Source organism: Pogona vitticeps, chromosome 5, assembly GCF_051106095.1.
Source record: "Pogona vitticeps strain Pit_001003342236 chromosome 5, PviZW2.1, whole genome shotgun sequence".
NCBI classification, from domain to species: Eukaryota; Metazoa; Chordata; class Lepidosauria; order Squamata; family Agamidae; genus Pogona; species Pogona vitticeps.
Window position 1 is genome coordinate 51,179,529 of NC_135787.1, and position 22,972 is coordinate 51,202,500.

The 22,972-nt window shown below is 42.0% G+C and overlaps 1 protein-coding gene across 7 annotated transcripts in view; it reads left to right on the top strand.

Moving 5' to 3' along the window:
• Positions 1-5,603: 5,603 nt before the first annotated feature.
• Positions 5,604-22,972, top strand: part of KLHL2 (kelch like family member 2) — a 51,174-nt gene continuing 33,805 nt past the window's right edge. For 3 of the 7 annotated variants that reach the window (XM_073001485.2, XM_020801952.3, XM_073001488.2), the window contains exons 1-3: positions 15,365-16,394; positions 18,714-18,839; positions 21,591-21,697. In XM_073001485.2, the coding sequence (XP_072857586.1) occupies positions 16,327-16,394; positions 18,714-18,839; positions 21,591-21,697 (301 nt within the window). In that variant the 5' untranslated portion in view covers positions 15,365-16,326. Of the gene's footprint in view, positions 6,039-14,294; positions 14,447-15,364; positions 16,395-18,713; positions 18,840-21,590; positions 21,698-22,972 lie in introns of those variants that run through there. The other 4 variants (XM_073001487.2, XM_073001486.2, XM_078376678.1 and 1 more) reach the window with 4 other exon arrangements.

Below are 22,972 nucleotides of genomic sequence, written 5' to 3' on the forward strand. Positions count from 1 at the left end.
ACCATTTCGACTTACGAACAGCTCAGGCCGCAAAATTTTGCTTCGACTTGTGGCCGGAGCTTAGACTTGCGACCAGGAAAAGGCAGGGGGGAAAGGGCGGGAAATTCAAACCGTTGGTGGCAAAGAGGCTGCTTCTTTGTAGCTCTTTCATCCCAAAGGTCAGTGCTTGGCCCCGTGGAGGTGGCTCCCCTTCTCTGTCAGCCTCGCTGTCTCGTGGCGCAGTGGTTAAACCGCTGTACTGCAGCTAAAACTGTGCTCACGACCTGGGGTTCAAATCCCAGGTAGCCAGCTCAAGGTTGACTCAGCCTTCTATCCTTCTGAGGTCGGTAAAATGAGTACCCAGCTTGCTGGGGGGTGTGTGCAATGTGTAGCCTGTATAATTAACTTGTAAACTGCCCAGAGAGTGCTTGAAGCACTATGGGGCGGTATATAAGCAGCACGCTTTGCTTTGCTTTTTTGCTTTGCTGTCGAAATGCTGCGAGAGGCTTCACCGGGTCTGGGGGAGGGGTCCGCCAGCAGCCCAGCACTGGGACGCTCCAGCCACTCACCCTCCACGATGCCGTGGGACTTGCTCTAATGTTTATTTTTGGCGTTAGTTTCTTTTTTGCAGCCCCAGCGTGCCCCTATGGGGCTTGCAGTGTTTTATTTTATTCATTTGGGGGGGTTATTTTTTTTTAAATGCTGGAACACATTCCAATGCATTTCAATGGGAAATGGTGCTTCAATTTACGACCATTTGGATTTACATCCATCTTCTGGAACGGATTATGGTCATAAGTCGAGGCACCACTGTATTTACAAATAAGCACGCATATGATTACTGTGCGGAACATGCAAAACTCACCATTGTTATGTGCTGTCAAGTCACCACCAACTTTTGGAGACCCTATGAATTAGTGACCTCTAAAGGGTCCCATACAGGGGGACTCTTTAGCTGAACTATAAAGAAGGCTGACCGCCGAAGAATTGATGCTTTTGAATTGTGGTGCTGGAGGAGCCTCTTGAGAGTCCCCTGGACTGCAAGGAGAACAAACCTATCAATTCTAAAGGAAATCAACCCTGAGTGCTCACGGGAAGGACAGATCCTGAAGCTGAGGCTCCAATACTTTGGCCACCTCATGAGAAGAGAAGACTCCTTGGAAAAGACCTTGATGTTAGGAAAGTGTGAAGGCAAGAGGAGAAGGGACAACAGAGGATGAGATGGCTGGACAGTGTCATCAAAGCAACCAAAATGAATTTGACACAACTCTGGGAGGCAGTGGAAGATAGGAGGGCCTGGCGTGCTCTGGTCCATGGGGTCACGAAGAGTCAGACATGACTAAACGAATGAAAAGGGTCCCATTATTAATAGTCTTCCTCAGGTCTTGCAAACTCTTATCTCTTGAGACGATCCACCTCATATTTGGTCATTTTGTTTTCCTGCTGCCTTTAGCCCTTCCAGCATTATTGTCTTTTCCCACTGAGTCTTATCTTCACCTGATACACTCAAAATATGATTGCCTCAGCTTGGTCCTTTTCACTTCTAGAGAGGTCAGGCTCTCCAGAACCCACAAATGTGTCTTTCTGGTAGTCCATGGTATCTGTAAAGCACTCCTCCAACAGAACATTCTAAATGAATCAACTTTTTCCCTTTGAGTTTTCCTCCCTGTATAGCTTTCTGATCTGTCCCTACGAACTGGGAATGCCATAGTACAGAAGATGTTGGTCCGGGTCTCCAGCGACACATTCTTACTCTTAAGGGTTGCCTCTAGTTGCTTTTCTAAATCTCATTTTTCTGACTTCTTGCCTGAAGTCTCCATATGAGTTAATACAGAGTAGATTCAGAGCATTTCTTCCATTTTCTTCATTGTCAACTGTAAAATTATGCATTTCTTCTGTAGTCATTATTTGTGCCTTAATAGTTGCAACCCTGCCTTTGCACTTCCTCAGTTGTTTTGCATCATTGCTGTTTTCTACCTGTGACATATCATCTGCATATCTTAAATTTCTAATGTTTATTCCACCAATTTTTATTCCTTCTTTTTCGGAATCGAATCCATCTTTTCTTACAATAGCACCTTTGCAAATGGGTGGCAAATAAACCTTTGCAAACAAACATAAAATAATGCATTAGGTTTGTGAAATTTGGAGCAGTGTTTGCAAATACAATTTTACTGCTGCTTATTGCAATGGGTAGCTAATTAGTTTATATTCTGTCTTCTCTGAAAACTGGACCTCAGGGTGGTCTGCAACACAATTACACAGGTTTATAAAACACTGATATATGGGATGAGGTATACCTTGGCACTTCATGAAGAAAACTAATATGAGAGGTAGTGGGGTTGAACATCAAAATATTAGGAATAAATATTAAGTGGTAGAATATACCAGATGGGCGGGATATAAATCAAACAAATAAATAAAATAAATATTGACTGGGAGGGGATTCACTGCCCCAGAATACACTTCCCTGCTCTGCCTTATGGATCGGCTATTCCCACATAGAACTATGAGTTCTATATCTGTTTATATCTGTTTTGGAGATCTGGTCAATGCTAACTAGGAAGCAGAAACATTAAGGAGACCAAACCTTCTCCCTTATGGAGTTGCAGATGGAGAATAGTCTTTCCAGTGAGATGTCACAGACTGCCTCACTACCCTCTTGACAGTTTTAAAAAAATTAATAGGCATGTATTTGTAATTTTGTTGCTGGCTTTTTGAATTAAATTTTTATTGGCTTTTTTCCTATTTTATTGTTTTAACTGATGTGTTTTTCTCATTTAGTCACATAATTGTCGTATTCAGGCTGTTTTCCATTGATGTAATCAAATCTAAGTGCTCTATGCCAGAAATGTGGCGCATGAATACATTAAATAATGAATACTGCTACTACCATTTACATGCTTGATAAAAACAGTTAACTAGTGGGAGAAGTGATGTAATTTTCATATCTGGGCAGTACTTATGAAGTGCAAAATAGAAATGTTTGCAAGAAGTAATGTATCTACACAATGCACACCTCTCCATGCTTGTACGAATGTCTGTCCACTGGGTTTACACTCCAATCATTTGAAGAAGTGAAATACAGTTCATGAAATGTTATGCCAAATCTAGTCTTGAACCTGCCACCACAGGAGGCGTTGCCATATTTATGCAAACTCTGCTTTTAATTATTCTTTTTATTATTTTCAATTTATTTCTGAATTGTATTTTATAGTATGTCCTGTTCAATTTTAATATTAATGATTTGAAAATTTTATATCAACTTCAGAATGCAATAAATGTATTATTTGAAGGCTGAAAGTGTTTCTGAATTGCATTTTATTCTGTGTCCTATTCTATGTCAATTTTAATATTAATGATTTGACAATTTTATTATATCAGATTCACAGTGCAATAAATGAATTACCTGTACAGTATTTGGTTGCTGAAATTTTCAGTTAATCTGGTACAGGCAAAGTGGATCTCATCCAAGTTCAATCTCTGCTTCCATCACGATTCCCTTGATGGAAAAAGTAATATTTCCCTGATATTCATTGTTTGTCCCTTAAACCAGAGCATAGGCCACCTGCAAGTTATGCCCTGAAAGTCATTTGGAAATGAATGCTGCTCAAGAAACTTACCTGAACTGTCTCTGTTCAGTGCCCATTCATTTCAATGGTCCTGTGCAAGAAGACCTCTTGGTGAATGTTTTTCTTCATTTATAAAGGAATCTTGTCCTTTTGATAATATGCAAAGGCCACCACTTCTCATCATGCTCTGTGCCATTGTTCTCTATATTTGTAATTGTCCACTGCTACCATTGTAGTTCCAAGCAAAGTCATCGCAAAGAGACTCTTGATTAGCTCAGTTGTACATTCAAATCCTGTAAACCTGTACAGTGGACCCTCTACTTACGGAATTAATCCGTATTGGAACGGTGGCTGCAAGTCGAAAAGTCTGTAGGTCGAATCTCCATTGACCTACAATGCATTGAAAACCAATTAATCCCATAACTGCCCGTTTTTGTTCCATTTTGTTTTTTTTCTGGTCTGTAAGTCGATTCTCCGGCTGCAAGTCGAATCTAAATTCTGCGGCCAGAGAAGTCTGTAACTCGAAAAGTCTGTAAATCGAGCCGTCTGTAAGTCGAGGGTCCACTGTACTTTCTTTTGGGGGGGATTCCTACACAATCGACAATGTCATGGTGTGAACAACAGTGGGATTGCATCTGGGAGTAGGAAAACATGGAGTACAGAGTTTGTGGGTGCGCCAAAACTGTTATGTTTCCTTGAAAATAAGCCACATGAAATCCAGTAGGGCTTACTTCTGAGTAGACATGGAGAAGATTCTGCTGTTAGGAAAGTAAGATCCACCGATTTCATTCGGATGTGAAATGGAATTCTGTGCACGATTACCCTGAAACTGAATCTCACAGGCAGCCCGGCTTACTTCACAGAAAGACTATTTATGACTGCAGTCACATTGTGTAAAGTTGCAGTAAGGTTCAAATTTATGTTCGACCATGAAGTGGGTGGCCTTCAGGAAGGCATAATCTCTCTGTCTCATAATGTGCATTTCACTAGATTGTGCATAAAACGGAGGAACATTTTCACCTATTCCTTATAGTTCTTTGCTATTACCCAATATATTATTGCTCTACCTTGTCAAACTGTTTTATGCTGTCTTAAATTGTTTAATGTCTATACAGTATTTAATCCTTAGGACTTTGGATAGAGAACAGGAGCAAAATCAACAGCGATTTTGAGTGTGCTTAAGCACATATGATGCCTTACAGACAACAGTAAACTAGAGGAAGGAGTGGTGTAATTCCAATATGTGAAGTCCCCCCCAAAAATTAGATGTTTGCCCCCCCATTAGATGTCACATATCTATATACTGCCATCCTCCCCATGTTTGCATAAATGTTTTGTCTACTAAGAAAAAGTACACTCTGTTCTTCTAAATAAGTGAGTCTCTGGCCCAAAGACACATGGAGAGAGGGAGTGGAATGAAGGCAGAGACGAGGAAAATGAACTGCTGTGTGATTTGAACAATAAAGCCAAAAGTAACAGCAGAAAATGATGTCTTCCCCAGGAATCCGCCTCTCACTACACTGGTACAGTACTTGGGTTGTATTCCCACGCTTGGCTACCGGTGAGACAAGGCTGAGCTTGGTGGCCTATTGCCCCGGTTCAAAAGTGAGCAAAGCCATTCCGGCCTATATCAGTTTCCCCCAGTTCAAATATAATGCAGGCCAGTGTGTCTTCCCGAGTTGCTTCCCCCCCGCCCTATTGGTTTTGCTCGCGGGGACTGATGGGAATCGTAGTTCACACCATGTGGAAGGACGTCGGTACGGGGAAACGGGTCAGGACGAAAGGGGCCGGCTTGCATTCCCAAACCCGCAGTTCATATAAGTGCAACCCCAACCTCACCGCTCTGTCACGGCAGCCTTTCCCTCACGCCTTGCCCGCCCTGTCCATCCACACACACACACCCGCCGGCACCAGCTGTTTCCCGCCCCCCGCCACGCGAAACCGCCGGCGCGCGCTCGACGAAGCACGCAGAGGAGGAAAGGGGCGCCCGGAGGACAGTCGTCCCTCCCTCCCTCCCCACAGCCGCCACACAAGTTGCGTGTTGACGTCACCCACCTGCTTTAAGAGGGGGGGGTAAAAGGGTTCGGTCTCCCGCGCCCGATCCCCGGAAGTCGCGGCTTGGCAGAGTCTTTTAGAAGAACGTGAGGGGAGAAGCAGCAGCAGCAGCAGCAGCAGGGAGGGCGACTCGTCTCGTCTCCGCTTGGGCGGAGGCAGCAGCAGTTCGGTCGGCAGAAGGAAAGAGGCGGCGGTGGCGGTGGCAGCGCTGCTGGCTGGCTGGCTCTCGTTCGGCGCCTCGTTCGCCCGCGGGAGAGGCTCGGCTGCTCCATTCCCGGCCAGCCTTGCCCCGCTCTGGGCGTTCTGCCGGGGGGTGTCCTCGCGTTCGCGGCTGGAATGGTGCTGGCGCCGGCGTTCGGTGCCGGCGTTCTAAGGAGGGAGCAGCCCGAGCGGAGGAGCCGCGATGGAGATGCTGCTGCTGCAGCCGTTGGGGTGAGTGGCCCCGGGCGGGCGAGCGGGCGGGCGAGCAAGCCAGACAGCCAGACAGACAGCCACCTGGCAGGCGGGGCCGCGTCGCCCAGGGCGTGTGTGCCAGCAGACGGCTTACGGCCGGGCTGGGCTTCCCCGCATTTTGACTTCGTCCCGGAGCCTAGATAGAGATCAGGGAGGTTGCCGATGCCTTCTTTTCCAGGGTGTTATCCTTTGGATGAGGCCTGAGCCCCGCCAACGGTGGGGATGACGGAAGATTTACTTTTGGATCACGAATCAAGTCCATTTCTTGCTTCACAGCAGACAGCCGATAGGCGCCTGAGGCTTAAAAGGGTCCCTTCTGTGGGGCGGGATTGGTGTGTAGAGGCAGGATGTGGACCCTTTGGGCCTCCCTGTCTTCTGGATGTTTGGGATCTGGGGTGAGCGAGCGAAGACGGAAATGCACTTTGTATGTGGTCAGAGGCACTATATTTGCAAGTTATTTATTTCACTGCAAAGCTCTTTGATATTCAGAACAGGTGCTCAAATGTAGGTGCTGGGTTGCTTAAATAAAATTTGAACTCTGATTATGGGTGAAAACAAGTGGCTGCCAGGCGTACTGGCCCCTCTCTATTTGCTGTGTTTTGGCTGCCCTTAATGGTCCCCCATCTCCATGAGCTGGGCTTAAACCCAGCTTCGAGCCTGGGAGAACCTGAAAAGAGTGCAGGGTTATCCTTGTTTGCTCACACTTCCTTTTTCTTAACTCACTTCTGAACATGGTTTGAATGATTAACAATACTAGACATTTATTTTGCAATTTGTAAAGTTCTGTGTGATATGCAAAAATGGTGTTCTGTACCTTGGAAGGTTATGATCTTTATGATTGGCTTCACTTTTTCTGTTTAAAAAAAATTGAAATACTGTAGTGTGGACTTTGCCCATTACTGGTGTCTGTTGTAATTTTGAGTGAATGTCTCCTAATGTGCTTCACTGCCCTAATGCTAATGTTCCAGATGATTGTGGTTATGTTAAAAGAGGTACTGACTTCTATTATACTTTAATAGCTTAAACCTGTTTCTCAAACTTAGGTGCTAGAAGAAGAGACAAGTCCAGTTACCCTAAAGGACTTCTTCCTTCCGCATGAATCAGACAGCCAGTTAGCATTATCATCAGGCTCCTTTCTCCTTGGTGCCCCAGGCACGGGAGATTGCTAGATGTTGGCTAACAAGGAAAGGAAGCTTTTTGTAGTGATACTTCGACTGTGGAGCACTCAATTTTATGTGCCTGACCACATTGTTCTTTTATTGATTATTAAACTTGATGGCTGTGTTTTCAGGCCTACATTCACATGCAGTAAATGTCTATGTAGGGTGTAGCACGTTGATGTAACTACACAGGCGTAATGGAACCATGACCTTCCTTGCAGGACAGAGGCATCTTCAAAATATTTGCTTCTACCATGTCATTTGGGCCTGAATGTCAGAAAAGTAAGGTTGGGAAGTTGTGGAGGAAAAGTGTAATGGGTTGGGGGGGGGAGCCATTTGGAGTCAAGTGGAGCTGAAGTGAATTAGGCAGTTCATATTCTGCTCCTCTATGAAGTAAGATGTTAAGAAAAAACCTCTCTAATTATATTATATATTAATAAGCCAATACTTTGAATTGCTCAAGAATTGTCAGTCCAAATGCTGACAGCATCAGCTTGAGATAGTATCCTGTGGTGGGAAAATAGTGATAATGTACCTTGGATACCTGTGATTTCATCAGTGCAGGCAGACCCCAGGATACAGATCCTAACAATTCCATGGTGGTGGTGTGGAAATTGCTTCCCTTGGTGGCCACCCTCTACTAATGACTCTTTATTTAAATAGGCAAGGGAAGAGACAAAAGGCAGGCGTGCTGCTGCCCGGGGTGGTACTCAAAGCCTTACTGGCTTGGAACTTGCCAGAGTTTATGCTTCATTGGTTCAAGAGGCCAAAATGACCTCCATACCATAAAGAGGGGGCCAAAAAGGGATGTGTGGATGACTTCAAATATATTATGCATTCTCAGTCCCCAGTAGCTGAGACTGCATAATACAGTGGTTCTTAACCTTTTTGAAAGAAACGCCCCCTTGAGCCATTGAGGAAGTTATCATCGCCCCCCTCCCTGCGGTGATGATATTTATTTATTTATTTATTTATTTATTTAAGACAGTAAAATCCAATGACCCCTGAAAACAAAATTAAATTCCAAGAAAATGAAATGCCCCTCAAAAAGTAACATTTAATGATTTAGTTGCAAGTGAATTTTAAGACGCAAAAAGGAATATAGAAAGGGCATAAAAACAAATGCAGGAACTAAAAATTTCAAGACAAAAAGTCTGAAACTAAATTAAAATTGGAGGAAAATATATATTCATGCACACTGTAAAAAGGCTGCAGCCATCTTCACAGGTTTGGCTTCTCCAGTGCCCCCCTACCGCCCCCCTTCTGCTCCAGCGCCCCCACGCTGCCCCTTTTCGTTCTACCACCCCCCTGAAAAATGAAATCGCCCCCTGGGGGGCATTATTGCCCACGTTAAGAACCACTGGCATAATATATTGCTGCAGGTATGCAGATGCTATTCCTCCTCCTCCCCCCACTTTTTAAAAATTTATCTGAGCAATGTCTTGTACACTGTATAGTTTTTTTCACATGATGGAACTTTTAAAGTTTTATATGGATGAAGTGAATATGCACAGCCATATTGAGTTAAGAGCTTAGGAAGGACCTTTCTTGATTAGGCCAATGGTCCATCCAGTCTAGCATCCTGTTTCCCAAAGCAATCTGTCAGATTGTTTTTAAAGATTGGGCTGTTCTGAATTGTATTCAGAGCAGGCACAGAAGGGTGATTGACCCAGTGACCTAGTGGCTAAGGCATCAGCCTCTGAAGCTGGAGATTGTGGTGTTAAGTCCCATCTGGATCATTTGCATTGCAGGTTCAGTGAGTTTGGTATTGCGCTGGAGAGCTAGAGGTTGGGAGTAGAGATGGGCACAAATTGTGCTTCAGTGGTTTGGCCTGGTTTAGCACAGCACCTGCACAGGTGTCCCATGGGCAACCTGCTGCTTCTGCACACTGGCCTGCTCTCCGGCTGTAGAACATTTCCCTCTGCCTCCTCTGCACAATTATTCACTTACCAGCAGCACCATGTCCTGTCCTGCCTCCTCATCTAAGTGGGTAATATTGCAGAGAAGGCAGAGGAAGGAAGCGCACTGGAACCAGCGAGTGGGCAAATATGCAAAAGTGGCAGGGGAAGGAAGTGCACGAGCATCCACAGAACATCTGTGTGGTCAGTGGGCCGAAGCGTGGTTTGTGCCCATTTATAATTGGGAGTTTGGCTCTTCTCTGAAGAAGCACAATGTGGAATCAATCTGTTGCCTTGAGCAAGTTAAATGATCCCAGAGTGCGCCTAGAACAGTGGTGGGCAATTAATTTCTATAGGGGGGGGGGCTACATGAAAAATCTGAACTGTGTTCGGGGGCCGAACCAACTTTACTTAAAAATAAAATGAAAGAGTGATGTTATGATTGTTTTTATTATAAACTTGTTAATCTTCACAAATACTGAAGAGGTTTTTTTGCGGTTTGTTAAAGATAAGTAACTGATCAACTTTAGACAAAAAGCTATAAATGGTTTTGATGTTCAAAACTGTCCGCGGGCCGGACAGGAGCGGCTCGCGGACCGTATGTGGCCCTCAGGCCACACTTTGCCCAGGTCTGGCCTAGAAGAAGGAAATTGTAAACCACGTCCATATGCTATATACCTAGAAGACCCTGGAAAGTGTTGCCAAAAGTCGGAATTGACTTGATGGGACATAATTATTATTATTACAGATGGACATTTTGGCCTGCATACATTGTTGGCCTAGTACAGTTGTTCTCAGCCCTTAGTATTTTATGTTATGTTGTAGCAATCACATGATCAAAGAACCACTCTTTACCATGCTGGAAACAAGCCACTTTTTGTAATAAGGATTTGTCTAGATAAACAGGCATTCTATTATTTTATTATTTATGATTTGTTGATGGAGCAAAGAAAAAGGAGATTAGTAGAAACACTGACTGAAATCATGTTTCACAGCTCTACATGCATAGCTCAAAGTTATGCTTGTTATGTGCTGTCAAGTCACTTCTGACCTATGGGTGACCTTATGAATGAGCAATCTCCAAAACATCCTGGCCTTAAGAGTCCTACTCGGCTCTTGCAAACTCAAGCCTGCATCTTCCTTTAGGGAGTCAATCCATCTCATATTTGGTCTTCCTCTTTTTCTGTTGCCTTCAACTTTTGCCAGCATTATTGTCTTTTCTAGACAATCTTGCTTTCTCATGTTGTGCCCAAAATAGGACAACCTGCATTTCAGCATTTTTGCCCCTAGAGAGAGTTCAGCCTTTATTTGTTGTAGGAGCCATTTGTTCAGAGCAGGCACAGAACAAAAAGGGTATCCGCAAAACTCTCCTTCATCACCACATTTCAAACAAATCAATTTTGTTCCTGTCAGCTTTCGCATCCATACAAGGTGATCTGGAATACAAGAATGTGAATGGTCCTGGTCCCCAGTGACATGTCCTTACACTTGATGATCTTTTCTAATTCCCTCATTGCTGCCTTTCTGAATCTCAGTCGTCTTCTGATTTCTTGGCTGCAGTCTCCATATGGATTGATGATTGCACTAAGGTGTACAAAATCTTTCCCTGTGTACAGCTGCAGTCCTGCTCTGGCACTTTCTTCTTTCACTTCCCCTAACAGGCGTTTCAAGTCAGTTCTGCTTTATGCCAGTAAGATGGTGTCATCTGCATATCTTAAATTGTTGATGTTTTTTCCACTCCTCCTTCATCTGAATCTAGTCTGTCTTACCATGTTATGTCTTTGGATTGAACAGATAAGGGAATAAAATACATCCTTGTCTGACACCTTTGCCTATAGGAAACCATTCTGTCCTAATGGTAGCTTCTCGTCCACAATATAAGTTGCACATCAGAACAATAAAGTGCTGACACGCCCATTTCTTTCAGAACTACCCATAGTTTCTCATGATCCACAAAGTCAAAGGCTTTGCTGTAGTCTATAGACTGATCTTTGTTGTAATGTATAAAACTTAGACTGATGCTTTTCTGAAATTCTTTGGTGCACTCTAGTAGTCCAAGGATATTTGCAATATCTCAAATGCCTCTTTTTGGAATCCAACTTGAACATCAGTCATTTCTTGCTCCACGTAAGTTATAAGCCTTTGTTACCACATCTTGAGCATTGTGTTGCTTGCATAGGAAATTAAAGCAAAGTTCCTATAGGTATTGCACTCCTCAGCATCTCCTTTCTTGGGAATTGGAATGTATGTTGAATGTTTCTAGTTCGAGAGCACTTATTTTGTTTTCCATATTTGTTGGAATATTCTTATTAGGATTTGACAGATTCCATCTCTGTTAGGATTTGATGGATTCCATGTCTTGAAACAATTCTATTGGTATTTCATTTACCCCTGGTGATTTATTTCTTCCTAGTGCTTTCAGAGCAACTTTCACTTCACATTCTACAATTGGAAGATCTTTATCATAGGATTCATCTTCTGTTATCTTTATATTAGTTCTGCATAGGTTTTCAGTATACTGTTTTCACCTTCTCTTTATTTTTTCCTGGTCAGATAGTGTGTTCCCTTGTTGGTCATTCAGCATTCCTAACCTAAGCTTAAATTTCCCTTTGATTTCTTGCATCTTCCTGTAAGAGATTTCTTACTTTCCCCCCGTTTTGTTGTTATCTTCTATTTCTTTGTACTGGGTATTGTAATAATTATCTTTGTGATAGTCACTGGAAAACTATACTCAGGGTTCTGATCCTATTTCTGTCACCTTTTCCTTCTCACCTGTTTTTTTCTTTTTATAATTTTTACTGTTTTTTCCATTATCCATCTACTTTTTTCTGGTCTTTTTTTTTTTGCATTCTTCCCTAATTATATCTGGTTTCAGTCCACAGTTCTTCCAGTTCATGGCCAGTTGAGTTTACTAATGCGAATCTGTTCCTTATGTGGACTTGAAATTTATCAAGAATTTTGTATAAATTATATTTTGTTGTTTAAATTATATATGGCTATGGTAGGCAAAATTACACTGAGATGAAAGTGACATTCACAAAGGACCTCCACCGGTGTGCTGCACAATAGTTGTGCTGTGTATGGCACAATCAACTGCACAATCAAATTGCATGATGCAGACTACATTCTGCACCTGTAACTTTACTTTACGCAAACTTCAATAAGATTTTAACCAATGAGTGTTTAAAGTTTATGGTAGATGGGTAATCTGTGCCAGATAAGCCAGTGGAAGGCACATCACACTAGAATGAGGGGCAATGAAACTGTTACGAAAGTCCCTCTCTACACCTAGACTGCTGTTAATGGTATAGACACTGCAGGGTGGGAACCATTATGCTGCTGTACTCTCACTAGCATGATTTGACTTTCTTCCCTTCACTACTATTATTTATAATTATTTATTTACAAGATTTTTAGCCACCAATGGTCTCTGAACAGCGTACAACAATATTAAAAAGTTTAAAAACATTAAAACCATTAAAATAGGCAATATAATAATAATAGTCTATATTAAAAACAGTCATTAAAACATTAATATTAATAAATCCTGCTGCTCATATGGCCAGCTAAAGAATGCTATTTAATTAAAATGCTGGCTAAACAGAAAGGTCTTTGCCTGGTGCTGAAAAGCCAAAAGTGTTGGAGCCAGGTGGCTCTCTATAGGGAGGGTGTTCCAAAGTTGGGGGACAACAGCCGAGAAGCCCCTATTTTGGCATGCCATCCCCCTCACCTTTTTCAGGTATGGCACCTTCAGAAGGGCCTCCTGGCCTGATCTTAGAGTATGGGCAAGCTCATATGGAAGAAGGCAGTCTTTTAGGTAATGAGGTCCTAAGCCGTTTAGGGCTTTATATTTATTTATTATTTATTATTTATTTATTAGATTTCTATCCCGTCCCCCCTAGACAGCGCCTACTTGGGGCGGCTTACAAATATCATAAAATATCATAAAAACATTGTGAACATTAAACATATATGTCAAAGTAAGCACTTTGAATTGGGCCCGAACAGCAACTGGCAGCCAGTGTAAATTTTTCAGAACCAGCGTGATATGAGACCGCGGGTCGGTACCACTCATCAGCCGCGCAGCCCGGTTCTGTGCCAATTGCAGTCGCCGGACCGTCTTCAAAGGCTGCTCAATGTACAACGCATTGCAGTAGTCCAGTCTGGTTGTTACCAGTGCATGTGTGACGGTTGCCAGGCTCCGCTCCTTCAGGTAAGGGCAAAGTTGATATATTCTCCACAGCTGTAAGAAGGCACCTCTGAACATCGTCCACCTGGGCTTCCAAGGTCAGACTCGGGTCAAGGAGCACCCCCAAGTTCCTTTAGGGGGAATGTAACCCCGTCTAAGGCAGGGAAATGGCCCTTTTCCTATCTGGCGGAGCACCTACCAGCTGCACTTCCGACTTGTCTGGATTGAGCCTCAGTTTATTGACTCTCATCCAGTCCATTGTGGAGTCCAGGCACGAGTTCAGAGTGGCAACTGCTACACCTGGATATAGTTCCTTGCATGCAGTCAACACCTACGTCCACCCATTCTTGATTCCACTGACAAGTAGTTCTGTCCGTGGAATGTCTCCTTTGAATGCCACACAGAGCTAGATGCCTGTTAGACTCCCAGGCTAAGACCTCAGTGATTGGAGGACATTGATAAGAAGTCCAAAAGCAGATAATGCATGTAGCTTTCCCCAGTCCAATGTCCTCTAGATGTTTTGACTAGTAGCACTGTTGGCCGGGGCCGATGGGAGGTGGAGTACAAACCACTTAAAGGGCACCAGGTTGATTAAGACTTCTCTTGTTTAATGATTAAAAAATTAGAACAGCTTTCTTCCTTTACTAAATCAAGAATCAGAGGGAGAGGGAGAGGATCATGCCAACTGTTTTGCTTATAATCAGCCATTCAGAGATAAATGTTAACTTGTTTGTCAGGCTAGATTCCTGAAGTGGTGGGTGTTAGGAGATAGAAGTGGGTGCCAATTGTCTGTTACCTCTTTTTTATATAATAAGCCAATGGAGCTTTTTGAAAACAGGATTCACACTATATTATTCCAGTATATTATCAGTCATGTTATTGGAGCAAGATACACATTTATTACATGGTCAGCATTGTATGTATATTTCTTATGTAAAGAGATGCAAGCAAAGCAGAAGAATCTAACACAAAGACTTGGATTTCTCAGGCCTAACATGCAGTTTGAAAGTCCCTGGAGAGTTGTGGCAGAGGGGATAAACCACTGAGAGTATGGAAGAGCAAACAGCTAAATTCTTCATCAGAAGAAAAACAAGTGTTGAAGATAGTCAAGACCAGTGACCTTTAGTGTCTGCAGATAGGGTATGACTACATTGCCTTAAAAATCCAAATGTTTTCTTGAGGTATTATTGTATTGATTCATGTCACTGTTCCTGACCTCATGGGACAACCTCAATTCAACAGGGTTGATTTGGTGCAGGGGGCCACACTGCTCTTTAAATCATTTCAAGTGGTCAGTGGTCAGCCTTCTTTATGGCCCAGCTCTCACTTCCATACATCGCTACTGGAAAAATCATAGCTTTGACTATGCAGACCTTTGTTGGCAAGGTGATGTCTCTGCGTTTTAAGATGCTATCTAGGTTTGTCATTGCTTTCCTCCCAAAAAGCAGGCATCTTTTAATTTCATGGCTGCTGTCACCATCTGCAGTGATCACAGAGCCCAAGAAGGTACAATCTGTCACTGCCTCCATATCTTCCCCTTCTATATGCCAGGAGGTGATGGGGCCAGTGGCCGTGATCTTAGTTTTTAAATGGATACCCATACCAAATACATTGTGTTGAACAACTCGTTTAAATGAAGAATCAATTCACTCACTTCTCAAATATGAATACCGTATTTTTCTGTGTATAAAACAATATTTTTTCCTAAAATAATTAGAGGAAAAATTGAGGGTTGTTTTATACACAGAAGGAGGTGGAGGCAAAGGCGCAGCTGTGCTTGGCTGCCTCTCGTGGCTGCCCATTGACTCCTGTTGCTGCCTCCAGATCTCCTCCTCCGGCATCACTTGTGGGCTCCCTTTGGGCAGGGGACAAGGCGGCAATGTCAGCTGGAGGTGAGCCCCAGCAGTGGTGCTGGAGGAGGCGATTGGGCAGCGGCAGTCAATGGGCAGCAGCGAGGGGCGACCCAGCATGGCTGCTCCTCCGCCTCCTGCCTGCAGCTGCCACCTGATCGCTGCCCATTGACTGCTCCTCTGCCTCCGGCAAGTGTCAAAATTGGGGATAGTCTAATACATTGGGGGATCATATACACAGAAAAATACTGTACTTACACTCCTCTTGAAAAGCAAAGAGCTTATGTTTGTTCTCTGAGGAAAATACATTTTTCTCGTTTGCCCAGTCATTGTCAAACCTTTCTTCTGTTTAACAGTCAAGGACATACATGTTGTTTACAACTCAGTTTTTGTGTACAGTGGTGCCTCGCTTAGCGATGTTAATTGGTGCAGCAAAAATCACCGCTAACCGAAAACATCACTAAGCGATTTTTAAAAGCCCATAGGAATGCATTGAAACCCCTTGAATGCGTTCCTATGGGCAAAAAACTTACCTTTAAGCGAAAATCCTCCATATGACAGCCATTTTCGCTGCCCGGTATGCAAGGAATCCATCCCAAAACATAGCGGTCGGCCATGTTTTTTACCCGGTGGCCATTTTGGAACCGCCAATCAGCTGTTGGGAAAACATCACTATGCAAAAATCGGTAAGCAAAACAGCTTACCGATCATCACAAAGCGATATTTTGCCATCTCAATCATCGCAATGCGATCGCTTTTGCGATCGCAAAAACCAAATCGCTATGTGATTTTTGTTGTTAACTGGGGCACTTGTTAAGCGAGGCACCACTGTACCTGGAGTTAAGGCCAGTGTAACGTAGAAAGAATAATACTGGAAAGAAAATAAAATGAAACTGGCCAGTGTACAATTTCCTGCGTTTCCAAACTTGCTACATAACCATGGCTATTTGTTGTAAGAAAGATTTTATGTGTTAGTGCTTTTTAAGACATCTGTTGCATATGTAAAAAAAGAGAAAAAGAAAAAAAGAAACTTCTTGGAAATATGTTCTTTGCGAAACACATGCAGGGCTGGATAGGCAGGATTAAACGATAGTCTAAATCAAAGATGGGAAGGGTGTGGCCCACTAGTGATTGCTGGGTTGACATTTCTATAATCTCTTGCTATTTGCTATGCAGCCCAGGGATGATTGGAACTGTGGACCAAGAACAGCTGGAGGGCCAAACTCTTCCTGCCTCAGGTATCAACAGTATTTGGTAAATAAACATGGTTTAGTGAGGAGATTTGCATTATTTTAAAAGAAAAAGAAATATTTGGAGAAATTTTTATCGAAAACCTTTATTGAAAATAACGGCGGAAATTTATTTATTTTCCTTTTGTATCTATAAGGCATTGATGAGTAGAGGTATCATAACTCTTGTGATTCCAGTGTGTTTAGGATGGGTAGGAATGCTGCTCCTTCAGTGAAGACAGATTTTACTGGTGAGATAGCAATGCCTGTTTTGTCCTAAGTTCCCCAGAATACAGAATACTAAAATTCCATAGGTGTAGAACCACAAATGGCAACAGTAGGGTATCCATTACCAGGCATTCAGGAGTGGGTTGATTCAAAAGCCCTCTTGCTCTTCTGAAAAGCCCCGGGATTGGACCTATTAACTGTGTCAACCTGTATTTGTTTTCCCTGAGGTTTTTTTTTTTAAATCCCCCCAAATTGCAGGAAGATCAAAAGAAATCATGCCGCAAAGCTTAATGTTGTAGCTGGAGCAACTCAGCAGGGCTTGGGAAGCTGTGGATGGCCTCTCACTTTGCTCCCCCTGAATATAAGGGGTAGGAGATACCTGTATTAGACCAATTAAAAAAACACACACATACAGACGTAAGCTGGCTTTCTGCTGCACATAAGCCTTCATCGGGACAAGTACTTAATGAGATTGGTGCCACATAAACATAAAAGTTCCAAATATACAGCCAGATGTGCAAACCCAGGTGTCTTTGTTTACAGCAAGTCCGAAAATGGGGGCTGCAGACTCAGCTCCGAGGTGGTGCGTTTCAGATTTCACCTCTGGTGGGGTGGATTGGAACATCTCTCCCAATCTTGTTTAAAAGGAGTGATTTTTCTCAGAGAAGCTACAGTAAGGGGCTGTTATTTATTAGAGTGTTTGTGATGAACAGGAAATGATGCTTAATAAATTGAGCAAGAAGAATGGATTGAGCGGGTCTGTTGTCCTGCTGTAGTTTATGCCTGTTTAGTTTGTGGATATAGAAACTCAAAACAGACTCTACATTTAGTGATTTGATCCACTTTGTCACAGGGGTTCACAGCAAACTTTACTACTGATTGTTCAGAGGACAGTCAGTTCCTGTCACATCACCTAGTAGTTTGAATTTGAGGGGAAAATTCCTGTTCTTCCTTGTTTGCCCTGAGCTCTTGGTAGTCTTAATACAGTTGCCACCATCTGTGCTTTCTAGCATAACCTCCTGTTTACCCCGTCCAGAATCCTACTGCCAATTATGTGGACTGCAGGTACACGTACAATTTTGGATAACACCTCATGACTCCCATGCAGTAGGCCAGTGGCCCCCAACCTTTTCCCAACAGTGGACCAGTTGGGTGAGGCGTGGCACACTCACGGGGGCATGTGGCATGCTTGCAGGGACATGGCGCAGTGTGCTTGCACGCATGCGTGGTGCGCTCACATGGGGCATACTGCACTCGTGCGCATCCATGCAGCGCGCTCGCAGGGAGCACTTGCACGTATGCACATAGAGAGCTTGCAGGGGGCAGATCGTGCTCACACACGTGTGGCACACACGCGGGGGCAGGGGATCTGTGTGTATGGCTGGGTCCTGCCTAGGCTGTGGACTGCTGCCGGGTCACAGACCAGAGGTTGGGGACCCCTGCAGTAGACTACAGTTCACAGCAGCTCATGCTTTCATTAATGTGATAACCCCTAAAGTGTCACAGGATACTCTTGCTTTTGAGCTAAAATTAGAGCTCTATCTGAAGAGCAGTTCTGTTGTATCAAGTAAGATTTTCAAAGATCAGGTGCATCATTTTGATATGAAGAAGAGAGGAAGTTGTGCCTGAATGAAATGCTTTGACATACTTGCCTGTAAGTCATCATGGGTTTATGGAGTGAGTGGTATGTTACAGCAGTAGTGATTATACAATGGGTTTAAGTTTTGGTATTGAGATATCCCCAACCCCAGCTTTGCTGAAGAACACATAGCTCTATACCTGTTACTACATATTCAAAATGTATTTTTCTGTTTGACAGTATTTAATTGGCCTTTTATTTTGATCTGCTACTGATGCAGGTCAAAGAAATTTAGGCTTAATGTCTTTCCATGCATGACTTTAAATCATTTGAGGTTGTTTGTCCTGAGTATCAAGCACATTGTGAAAGTAAAGTTCTAAACACAAAGCAGTCTCACCTGGCTTAGTTTCTTCAGGTAGTAACAGAGAAGATGTGGTCTACTAAAAATAGTAAACCTTCAACCTACTTTGGAGACAAACTCTCAAGGATACAATTATTGAGTTAACCTTTCTTTTTCACAGATGTACCAAACTGTGTCAGCAGAAACCTCTGGATCTGAAAGATGATAATACTGAAAAGCACTGTCCTGTTACAGTGAATCCTTGGCACATGAAGAAAGCTTTCAGAGTTATGAATGAATTAAGAAGGTATGACTAAATATGTGAAATACATGTAGTCTGAATGGTTGCTTTGTTAGTGATTTGCCAGAGATTGTTACTGCTGTAGTATAAAGTCAAAGGGCAATTTGAGGTCTATTTGAAAACCCCTTGCTTGCTGTCAAAAGTGTTACTTAAAAGAAAAGGTGAGATCTTGCAATCTCTCTCTCTCTCTCTCTCAATAAATTCTGAAGTGCAGGTTGAAATCCATTTTCCTAATGCAGCTCCCAAGAATTCAATGTTTTGGAAACAAGCATAGCTCAAAATGTTACTTCTTAAAAGTAAATAGTTATCATTAGCATTGTAAGAGCCAAGAAGTAATAAGTTGTTTGTTGTGTTAAACATGTTTTAATATTGATCTTAGTTACCATTTTAATATAGTACTTGTTTAATTCTTTTTTTACTATTTGTATAATTGTCATTTTTGCTTTTAAATATTGTTTTAGTAATTTAAGCCGTCTTGGGTCCTTTTGGGGAGAAAGACAGCACACCAAATATTTTAACTAACTAAGTTGCTATTATAGGTACTGTTTTTAAAATGTAACCTTTTTTACCCATTTCTGAAAGGTAGCTAAAATTGTTATTTAAGGTTACTTTTCAAAAATCTGAATATTTCTGATTTAACAGTACAGCACAAGCCATCACTTGCACCATTGCTGTTTCTTTTGTACTGTGTATTTGAGTCATACTCCTGAAACCCCAAAGCAGCTTCTAAACGTTAGTCACACTTTTGTAAAAACGGTAGAAGTATCCCCTTTTGGGTGAAAAATATGATATAGTGTAGCTTCGTTACTAGAAAAGAGATGAATTATTAGTCACAAATTCATCCCAAGTTTTGAGGATATGAATTTGTTGGGGTCAACCTATGAACCCTTAGGATGTACTTTAAAATTGATTTTCTTGACAGCTAGGCCTCACAAAATACTGCAGTTTCTGCTGAGCCAGCCACATTATTCTGTGGTCTGTTACAGCAAAGAGAAACAGGCCAAAATCCTGTTGCTTAGCATAAGCCAAATTGTAACTTCAGTCCATTCCTTCCCAGTAAACAAATAGCCTTGGTGGCAGTTCTCAGTGGGCACACATGCATATTGGCTTGGTGCATGCATGCACCCCCCAGGAACAGCTGCAGGGATGGTTTGTGCACTGGAAAGAAAGAAACCAAAAGTTTCCATTTGGTTTACACTAAGCAACTGGATTTTGGTCAGAGTCTGTTGTTTGGCATAAGCTTCTGTGTACTGTAGCATCTGAAGATCTTCAGAAGGAAAATAAAACTTGTTTGTCTTTAAGGTGCTGCAGGATTCTTTACTTTTACTTTGATAAAATATTGAGTATCACAGCCAAGTTGTAACTGTTGCTTTATTCTGAAGAATTGAAAAATCCATGCTACTTGGTTAGAGAATGTGTTTTCCTTGATTATTAGAGAGGAGAACCTCCCTTTTTATTAATGTGCCTTACCTTTCTGCTGTCTTTCATCAGTACCCGTAAATTTGTGCTTTTTGGAAGGCCGTTAAATTGTCTAATGTTTTGCCACAATTAGGAAGTGATAACAATTAAACTGTGTTTTAGAGGGATGGGGAAGCCAACTCCAGGGATCTAGAGACCTTTTTTTTACAGATCCGGGAGCCTGAATGGACTGCATCAGTACTCAGAATGAAAGCAGATGTCACCAGAAAGTCACTTCCAGTATTTAAAAAAAAAAGAACACTGTTTTCTTTGAAATGATTTTGGCTGAAATAAGGCATGGGAAGTGTATCAAATATGGTTTGGGAGTAGCTCTGTAGCGGACAAAAAAGCTCTACAGAGAACCATTAAAATTGCCCAGAATATCATCGGGCTCCAGCTACCAACCCTGGATGACATCTTCACATCCCGCTGTCTGAGGAAGTCACACAGCATCCTGAGAGACTCTTCCCATCCTGCTTATAACTTTTTTGAACTGTTACCGTCTGGCAGAAGATATAGAACAATTAAGACTCGGACCACACGTTTTCTAAATAGTTTTTATCCTAGAGCTATAATTGCAATTAATAATGAGCTTAAAGACCACTAGTAGTGAATAATTAGTTGGACTGTGTTACTTGGCCTGAAGTGTAGATGTTTGTATTTTCTAGTGGGTGGGGAGTGTTTGGGGAATGTTATGTGTGTGCATGTGTCTGGTCTCTGGGTGTCTGTGAATTTCGTTGTATGGTATACTGTGTATATACTTACAATGACAATAAATTTTATTATTATTATTATTATTATTATTATTATTATTATTATTATTATTATTATTATTATTATTATATCCTTTAGAGATGCAGTTGATTTGAAAAAAATGTAAAAAAAATGTTTTCTCTTTGTTTGAAAAATTTTAAAAAAATCTTCCCATACCTGCTCTATAATTTACCTGTGAAGAAACAAATAGTGCTTAATAGGGCAGGAGAATATGTTTGTTCCTTTCAGATATTCTGCAATAAAAAGGGGGCAAGATGGGTGTATTACTAGTGTCCTGTCATTAGCAAGGGAAGAAATAAACATATGAAATTTACTCCTTATTTTATAAGACTTTGTGGATATTAAAATATAATATTGGTGGGCATCATCACAACTCCTGGTGCCTAGTCAGTTGCCATCTACAAGTTGGGCAGTCCTTATTCTTTTTTATCTCAAAAGCTCCTTGAAGAGAATAATCAGTATGTTCACTGTCTTGCAGATCCTGTGTTACTTACAACTGCTGTTCTTCTATCTATTTCTATGCAGTCAGAACATGCTGTGTGATGTGACGATAGTAGCAGAAGACATGGAAATTGCAGCTCATAGAGTTGTGTTAGCAGCTTGCAGTCCATACTTCCATGCCATGTTTACAGGTAACATTTTCCTTATTGCTTGAGAAATCGTCTGTTTTGGAAAACGTAATTATGCAAAATATTGTGGGGGGGGGCGCAAGCAATTTCCTTACCACAGTTGGGTCAACAAGGACAAAGAACAGTTTTAACATGACTTGCAATTAATTAAACATGGGAGGAGAGAGAAGCAGAAAATTCCAGAATCATGTAGGTGCATGATCTGTAGGTAATTAAGTCTCAAGATGGAGACTGCAGGCTTGATGAGTCTGCTTCTGTTTCCATTTCTGTAAACAAATAGCTTGCTGGCACTCAATGAGCTATCCATTGCATTTATTCAAAGTACTTGGCACCTGGGCTGGCTTGGAGCAGGTGTATCTTCTTTATTGTTATTGTTTTTATTAACATAACTACAATATACAAATACAACAAAAGAAAAAACAGGAAAAATACATATATCTTAAAAGAACTGGAAACAACTTTTTTAAAAAAAATCCCTAAATAGGTGCACCCACCACTGGGACCAGCAGAGATATATTTCCTCCAGAGTTTTGATTGTGATTCCCCACAATCCTTCCAAAAATAATATTATCTCTTGTTTGGGTAGACAGCCTTCACCTTTCAATAAAACAGAGTTTTAAAAATTGTCATATTTCAACAAGCCTATTCTCTTTTAACAACCACTTTTAAAATTTTGCATTTATTCAAAGTAGGTGGCACCTGTGCTGGCTTGGTGCAGGTGGATCAAGTGACAAAGCATGTCAGGACTGCTGGAGATTACATTTGGGTGGTGCTCTAGGCAAAAACAGTCAGTTGAAGCCTAAATTGTGGGCATAAATTGGTGTCTGAAGATGGTTCTTCAGGTAGGGCAAACCCTCTTTAGCAGTGGTAAATCGGTTTCCTCTGATGGTAGATCCTTCCCTGTCTATTCATCATATTCTCTATTGCAGACAAGAAAAGAAACTGCCCTATAGTTTGCTACATTACTTGACTCTGTGTGTGTGTGAGGAGGGGGGGAGTGAGAGAGAGGAAGGGAGAGGGAGAGAGAACCTATATATAGGTTCACACAGCTGACTGAACTCTATCTCAAGTTGATATTAGAAATCAGAGTTGTATTGAATTGCTAATTTGCACATGGAAGCTTTTGCCTGAAAGCAGTGATTATCAGGGAGCAAAAGATGTTTATGTTAATTGGTAATCAAGGTATCAAAACTGCACTGGATGGAAAGGGAAGTGAAGGGAGGGTGGGGCAAAGCAGTAAGATACCGGTCATAATATTTGGGGACTGAAAGTGTTAAC